The sequence below is a fragment of the Megalops cyprinoides genome, chromosome 18, assembly GCF_013368585.1.
Source record: "Megalops cyprinoides isolate fMegCyp1 chromosome 18, fMegCyp1.pri, whole genome shotgun sequence".
Lineage (NCBI taxonomy): Eukaryota > Metazoa > Chordata > Actinopteri > Elopiformes > Megalopidae > Megalops > Megalops cyprinoides.
Genome location: NC_050600.1, coordinates 9,548,462 through 9,556,791, shown reverse-complemented (window position 1 = coordinate 9,556,791; position 8,330 = coordinate 9,548,462). Strand labels below are relative to the sequence as shown.

Here is an 8,330-nt window from a genome sequence, read left to right as displayed (position 1 = left end):
GTTTAATAACATGAACTTTTCAATATCCTTTGGGTATTTTCTGTAATAAATAAATAATGCTACTTGAAAAGACCTTGAAATGTATATTAGAAAACCTCATGAACAGAATGCATTGTTTTACTACAAATCATTTTAGTGTTAACACAATGTTTTTGAAATATAACCCTTAATGTTATCCTTTTATCAGCTTTTTTTTTTTTTTAAAAAAAAAAAACACATGCTGTTTTGTCCTTTAAACCATACACTGGGGGGAAAAAACCCATCGCTAGGACAACATTTTCTGAAACTTCTCCAGTTTTCGTCGTATGTCATCTTCACTGCATGTGTCAATCCTGGTCCTGATCAGTTGTGTTAGCTTCTTGTAAAATGTCTGTACCCAGCAAATTTCCATGCTGTGAATGGAAATGTTACAGACCTTGCAGAGAACAGTCAGCAGCTTCTCATCATTGCTGACCTTACACCTTTGGAGGACCCAGTCCCCCCACTCTGCCCACATGCTGTCATTTGTGAAGCCAGCAACGAAGCACTCTCTGTGACAGATACTGTTGAGAGTTTCTGCCTCCTCTTCACTCACCTCATTCCAGATGGCACTGCAAGAAATAAAGTCTGGATGAGTGGAGGGGCAGGCAATCTCACAACATTCAGGCACTGTATCTACCACAGCTTTTCCTGATTGTAACTTGTTGTTGTTGTTGATGATGATGATGACGATGATGATAAATGTATTGTAGGGCCTCAAGTTATGTTCACACTAACTATGTCATGAGAGGACTTAGTTTTTTAGAAAGCCATCAGAGGAATCCCGGATATTAAGAAATTGAGAGGTGAACAGGTAGAAAGCATGTTCTCTGCTTGAACCCTACTGGTGTTGGCATTAATATATACTCACACTACTTTATGTAGAGAAAAAGGAGTCTGGTCAGTTAATGCAGACAGGCCTTTGAAGGTAAGGTTGTTTCCCTCTAGCCTATAAATATAAAACGGAACAGAAATATAGACGGATTAGACAGTGCTTTCAGCCAACCACAGGCCTCTTGCAAAGGAGACTGTTTCTTACCACGGACTCAAGTGGACTTTACTGCCTTTACTGACTCATGCCAGTAAAATTACATTGTAGGAAATCTGTTGAGAACTCATTCTGGATAATAAGTAATGTAGCTTCAATGTATTGGTCAAAGATCAGGAAATGAAACCTTGCTGGTCATTGTGACTGATATGGAAAGGAATTGCAGAGGATGTCCCCACAGAGGTCATCATAAAAAATTCTCAGTTTCATAAATGAATTGCATTTTTTGCTTGTGCATTTAACCCACAATCTCACAGTATTCTGTAGTTTTGGAAATGGAAAAAGAGCTAACTATTAAGGAGGCTTCTAATATTCAAAGCATTATACTGTACAGAGTAGTTTTGGACTGCCACATACCACTTACTAATCAACAAAATAACTGAAAGTGAAGTGTTAAGATTTTTTTTTCAAATATAATTACACTTTCATATCAAATAAGTTTAATTCTTATTAGCTTGAAATGAAAGTTTGAAAGCAAAATCTTAAAGCTTGAAGTTAAAGCCTTTTCTGTCAATACCAAAAATTAACAGTTTATTTTGAAATACAACCATACTCACCATAGTTCCTCTAGCATCTGATTTGTTTTTATGGCTTCAGCTAGAACCAGAAGCTCGTCATCACCGATGTTAGTCCAGCCTAGACTAAATAGTTTAATCATTAATCCATAGACACGGTATTTATCTTATGAATCAGACTCAGAATATGTTAAATAAATAAACATTATATAGTAAATACATTTCATATTGTACAGTGAATGATGGTTTACAATAGATATGATGTACATGAATCTTCTACATAGTTTAAAAACATCATTGCAATTTCCAAATATCTGTTACACACTATGATAGAATTTACAAGACACGGTTCAATGAGAAAGACAGTCCAATGTTTTGGTGAGCTTGCACAATAATACATACCTACCCTAGATGCAACATATTAGACGTGGACTGCAGTACTTCAGCAAGAACTTGCACTGCCTCAAGGTCAAGAGTGTTTTCACCGAGCCTGAAATGTAAAATGTAATGAATGTATATTGATTTCTGTGTGCCATATTTTTTCTCTTTGAGTCACAAGGAGTAAATCAGTAACCCAGTACCTAGAAACATCACTGTGTTTATTCAAACATCCTATCCTCCCATTCCCATTCCTGATTGTGCTTTTGCTCACTCACCAGAGTCTCTCACACCTGAGCAGATAGGGCTTTAGATCCCTCAGAGACGTCGCACTCAGGTTAGTCCCAGTCAGATCCAGCTCTGAGATCTTCCCATCCACAAGGTTTAGAAAATATGTAATCACTCCATAGTCCATGGGGGAGAGGGTATCATCACTGACGTTAATGCGCAGTACCTCTGGCCGGAGCTCTTGGGCCAGGGAGCCATCTTGCTGTTCAAAGAAACAGTGCAGGTGGTTCAAAATGAAGGCTCCATTTTCGCACAAGCTCTGAATTTCTCTTAGGAGCCTTGGCAGGTAGGACTGCACTTTGCAGCTTTTTCCCAGCAGCACATGCCGGGAGAGAAGCTGCTGGTTCCGTTCAGAAAGGAGCCCAGAAATAAACCTTCTGAACAGGTCCAGATACCCTACGCTTGTGTCTCGCTCGTGGACAGCTCCAGGCTCCAGAACGTCTGGTGAAGGCTGATCCTCCAGAACATAGTAGAGGGCTGCGAAGAACTCCTGGACGGTGAAGTGCGTGAAGGAGTACACGTCCTCTGTGCAGCCTGGCTCCTGAGCTGACGTCTTGTCCAGGAAGGTGCTGACCAGATTGCAGTTAGCCAGCTGCTGCACCTCAGCAGTGCTTCCATAAAAGAGAGTTTCATGGGCCAGCAGCTTCAGGTAGGCCAGTCTCCCCAAATTCAGTACAGTCTCTGACAGCTGTTCCAGGCTCTCCACAGCGCTGGAGGCGTGAGGTGACCCCACCCTGCTTTGAGTGTGAGACCTTAGTAAGGCCACCAGGTACTGTGTGTAAATGTCTGTCATGGTCCTGGGGCTCTTGCTGGAGAAGCCACCACTGTCCCTCAGAATGCTGCACACAATATAGCAGAAAGCTGGGATGTAACACAAGGTGAACATCAGGTCATTGCCTTTGACCACCTCGAACATCCTCGCAGCCAGGCTCTCCTCCTGGAAGTACTTGAGGAAGAAATCCCCGATTTCAGCAGCAGAAAAGCCAGTGATAATCACGAAGCAGTCAATGCAGCCAACGGGAATGTAACTGATGGCTGTGGGTCTGCTGGTGAGCAGGACAGAGGCTCCTGGAAGGAGCTCCCCCTGCATTAGACTGGCAAAGACCTCCACCACCTGTCCCTCCTGATCCTCCTCTGTCACAAACTCCTCAATGTCACACTCCCTGTAGTGTTTAAACTCATCAAACCCATCCAGCACAATCAGTAGCTTGTCATCATTGGCAAAGATGTTATCCAGTTCCTTGGCCAAGTGCCCGTTCTTGCGTAGAACTAACTCTCTGAGGCTGATAGGCTTGCTAATCAAATTCAAGTCCCTGAAGGTCAGATGGATCACAAAGTCGAAGGAGAAATAGCCTTGGTTGTTCCCGAAGTCAGACAAGATTTTCTGGACCAAGACTGTTTTACCAATGCCAGCCACACCTGTCACCAAGATTTTTTTGGCGAGTTGACCACCTGTTGCATCTGAAAACAGCTTGGACGGTTTGATCATTCTCTGCTCCACTGCTTTGTGCTGTAAAGAAATTCGCTGCTGTCCAAAAGCCAGAATCTCATGCCTTTTTAATTCAAGGCTTTGATGTCCCTTCACAAGCAAGAGATTGACGTAGTGTTCAGAGAAGAGGAGTTTCTCTCCATGGCGAGTGTTATAGTACAGCATGCTTTGACTCCTTCGCTTGAGAATCTGTCTGTGCTTTTGAATCATTCTTTGGTAGTCTAGATAAATTAGAACAGAGAATGTTGAATGCATTACTTTTTTTATTTGACTATGAGAGATTAACAATACAATTATAACACTGATTCATTGACTAGTAATTACATCTGAAAGATTCTGATATTCTGATATCTGATATTTAAAACCAGCTTCTTAGATTATTATAGATATTACAAATTCCTGCAAAAAGAATTTGAAACAGGATTGTAAATAGTTCCCAGACATCAAAAACTTGCATAGAGCATAATGTAATTATCTCCTTGTTTGAGGAAGTGATGGAGATGTGTCTTGGGCCCCATTCCCTTACCAGTGGCCTGTGCTCGGTTTGTGGGTTGGCCAGGTGGATCCTGAAGACGGTTCGACAGGGAGAAGAATGTACAGGCCGCCTCTTCTCCCTTAAACTCCAGGATGTCCAGAGCTTTCCTGACTCTGGCGCGGGGTCCCCGCTCGCAGAGTATGTCCTCGCGGTCATCTCTGGTGAAGATCTCCTCGAGGACCAGCTGCTCCACGAGAGAGCTGATGTGCTCCTCCAGCTGGTCCACCAGGCTCACTCTGTGCTCTCTCAGCGCCCTCTGACAGGATGTGGCTGGCGCAGTAGCTGCTGCAGCCATTGCTGCTGCCATCAGAGTTCTGCCGCAGAGCCTCACATGGAGAATGCCCAAGACAGCGTCACTAAGCAACTGCTGACTTCTGCAGTCTGGTCTCTTCTGTTTAGCCCTGAGTGGAATTAATGTTCTTCCCAAGTCTGTCTCACGTACGATTGCATTTAAACAACTCGTTTTTTTTTTTTTTTTGAATGTACAAGGCGGGTTTCAGACAGGAAACTGTGACGCTATGGCAGTGTAAGAAATACCCGTTGGCAATCGGGGGGAAATACAGGAGGGGAGGGGGAATTGTAGATAGTAAATAAATAAGTAAATAAATAATTGTATGTAGTGTGTGGATTGTGTGTGTAGGTTGCTGTTTATTTTGATATGCAGTACGTTGTGAAGTGAGAGGGACATCGTGACTTATTCAACCAAAACGTGATTACTTCAGTAAGTACAGATATGTGAATAGCATCATTACAAAGCTCCAGTTCCACTCTTTCTTGTGATATGTCTTCCAGTTGTATCATCAATGTAATTTGAAGCTATATAGATAATGTACAAATGCCTGAAGTTGAAAAAAGTGTTTTGTAACTTGAACTATTTGGTTGACGTTCACAGCAGACATGACGAGTTCGAGTAATTCAAACAAGAGTAATGGGTGTGGAGATGGACGCAGAGCTGTATGCAGATTGTATCTATGATTAAATTCAAAATTCAAATTATTCAAAATTATTTTTCAAAATTATTCAAAATTCATAATTCAAAATTATTTTTCTCGCCAACACTTTGTTGCATAGACAAGCAACTAGCATCGTTAGCGATGAATACTTCATGAGCAATTCGACCAAGAAGAAGGGATGTGAATTTGGACGCAGGCTGCGTCTGTCGGGCTGTAAGGGTTAAAAGACATTTTTAGTGACAATTGCAAGTGACAAATAACTTTTTAAAGATTTTTCCAGAGACTCCCCAAAATTTTGCTGTTGAGGTTTTCAGTGGGTCCCCGCAACACCCCCTGTATTTCGCACCCTGCGCTATGGAAACTGGTGAGGAAGTATGAGGAAGTGGGTGTGGGATGTCTTGAGAAAACTGGAACTGACGCAATGCAGTGTTTCCCTTGATGACAGTGACATGCAAGATGTGAGAACATACACAAGCAGCAATCCAATGTCACATTTACTCTAGCTTCATTCAACTATCCTTCAGTGCGCCCAAGGTATCTGTTGCATTTACTTTACCTCTAGATCTAACTATGGTTATAACCTGGCCTGGGCTGGGATTGATCTCTCTCAGCTCACTTTCTGATATACTTAATGTATACCCAATACTCAGGATGAGCTGAAGTATATGTTTTTATACTGAAATGCATTTGCCATATGTTTACTGACTGTTTAATGGCTGGAATATCAGTTTGGAATGGCAGAACAAATTTTTTTAGTTTTTTAGACACACTGTGGCACACACAACAAATTAAGGTCTTTTCATTGCAAAGCTGAGGAATAGTATTGAAAATTAATTTCACTGCCAAAAAGTAGTAATGACTAGAAGCTACAGTGCAGAGCTCTTTGGCATTAGTGAATTTCTGGCTTTGAGAGGCTGTTTCACAGGTGTACGCTCCTGCTGGTTCTGTGGTTTGGTAACACTGAGCTACAGCTGCACAATGTAGTTAAAAGCTAAATAGGGGTAATACACAGTTTTATGCGGTTGGAGAAAAGTTATTCCTGAGAGGTATAGCTGATTTCCTAACATGAAAAACTTTATCAATCTCAACCCAGACAAGTAGGACTAACTAGTAGCAGCAGCTCTGAGTTCTGACAAAATGCCATGCGATAGCCTAGCTTTGTTTCCTCCAGTTTTCAGGCAAGTTTCTTTAAGGACAACTGTAAATTGCATGCATTCACAAAGACTTCAGCTTTTACATGGTGATACATTCCTAGAGCTTTTAAATCAGCGAAGGGAAAGTAATTCTATATAGCCGCACAAAACAGTAAGCAGCACAGGATTTTCATGAGTTAATGTAACACATATTTTAAATGACGTCTCTCAGTCTTCCAAGCACCTTGCCGTGTGCAAGGGAATATTGTAGCAATGTGTATAATCTTTATATTTATAGCCCATTTTCTGCTAAGTTGAGCTGATAAAAACACAAATGAAGACCACAGGCACAGACAGTAGGAAAGGAATGTAAATCTCTTTATTATCTGCAGATTGACCAGGCCTAACACAGTATGTCCGAACACAGCAAGTCAGCAATATACCAAACCACTGTATGCACTGTGCTGGAAGCCACTACTACATGCCTGAACAAACCAGGAAATACTTATTTACAGCAGAACTACAAAAAATCTCTTTCATTTACAAAACAATTGCACTTGCACAAACATTGTAATAAATAGATCCCAAGAAGGTACACTGAAGAAAAGATCTAATAAAAAATTCTCATTGAATATTTACAAAACTTGTGATAACATGAAAACATTCCCTGACTACCCATTTAATTTCCACTCTGCTTTATTGCCTGGGGCAAGTTTTATCGACATGATTTACAGTAAGTAAAATATCATATTTTGAGTTCACTTTGCTAAAAAAAATGTAGAAAAACGTTACACATACTGCATTAAATACAGTATAGTATATACTGTACATAGGTACAATTTAATAGAATTTTGGTGTCAGAACAGATGTCCTAAATCTTTAAAGTCCCTTTTTGAAAAGGACTTTAAGCACCCCAATGACAAGCTGCGTAGATTGAATGATATAGGCAGAGATTTGGACATCAGATCGCACACAACAACCATTTGTGATATGAACTGTTGCTCTTTTAGAAGAAGATACAAAATCAGGCATTTGTATTTCTGACAGAAAGTGGATTCCTCTCCTCTAACATTGCTATGTGTCTCATCAAAACGACAGACTGATTTGGCGACATTAGCTTCAATCTTAAGGGATGATGGCCTGATTGTGTATGGACAGACTTCCAATTCCAAGCTGTCTGGAGATTCCCTTGGTTTTGGTGCTCAGATACAGTGTCAGATTGCACAATTATGATGAAAACCCCCTAAAGTTTCACTCTTTGTACATCTTATTTTTCACTTCCTAAAGCTTGGTCTCAGTGGTTTTATAACACCCCTATGTGGTTATATTACCTATGTTCCATCTCAGTCTGGACATTTAACACATATCATGATACATTAGTGCAACAACACACACTGTCACCATCTACCTTTATGATGTTCACATGAGCTATACATGAAATAGAATGAAAAGTGTTTTGCATATTTAATCTGTTTATGCAGTAAACCTGGGGAAGGGGGAAAGGGAAAAATTGAGAAATGAAGGAACTAAGGGACCGGTTCTCCTATCCTGCAGAATGTTCTGACATAATGATACCTAAAATTTTTAACACCAAACTAAGACAAATTGCAAGATACCTAACATTTTTCCTATTTTTGACATTTTAGAAAAATAAATTGTCATATCTATCAGTTAAAAAGTAACAAGTAAAAATGTCAATTTTTGTTTCACTGTGGCTAAAATAATGCCAGTGATTTGAACTGGGCCCTCAGTCCCTGAGAGTGGTAGTATAGTCTCTCTTAAGAGAACTGCATATTGATTGACAGATGCTTGGACTTGTGATGGCCACAGCAGTTGCACTTTTACAATTTTATGCTACAACAATCTTGTTTAATGTGAACAAAAGGGGCTAACACTGAAATGATGATTATAATTATGCAGAAACTATTATGTGTACAAATAATTAGACTAAGATCTGGGATTATCCTGATTTC

The 8,330-nt window shown here is 40.4% G+C and overlaps 1 protein-coding gene across 1 annotated transcript; it reads right to left on the bottom strand.

Moving 5' to 3' along the window:
* Positions 1-265: 265 nt before the first annotated feature.
* On the bottom strand, positions 266-4,566 carry LOC118793591 (NACHT, LRR and PYD domains-containing protein 3-like). The gene is made up of 6 exons (XM_036551816.1): positions 4,263-4,566; positions 2,238-3,957; positions 1,988-2,071; positions 1,624-1,707; positions 890-967; positions 266-590 (listed from the first exon to the last, which is right to left on the bottom strand). Exons 1-6 carry the CDS (start codon positions 4,564-4,566, stop codon positions 266-268), a joined length of 2,595 nt encoding a protein of 864 aa, XP_036407709.1.
* Between the last annotated feature and the right edge of the window lie 3,764 nt (positions 4,567-8,330).

What these genes read in the sequence shown, in the direction of transcription:
- LOC118793591 (XM_036551816.1), bottom strand. Translation starts at nt 4,566, where the DNA reads ATGGCTGCAGCAGCTACTGCGCCAGCCACATCCTGTCAGAGGGCGCTG. An exon ending in AAACCGAGCACAGGCCACTG is followed by an intron (nt 3,958 to 4,262) that starts GTAAGGGAATGG and finishes TAATTTATCTAG; the next exon opens with ACTACCAAAGAATGATTCAA. An exon ending in TTTTCTCTACATAAAGTAGT is followed by an intron (nt 591 to 889) that starts GTGAGTATATAT and finishes TATTTCTTGCAG; the next exon opens with TGCCATCTGGAATGAGGTGA.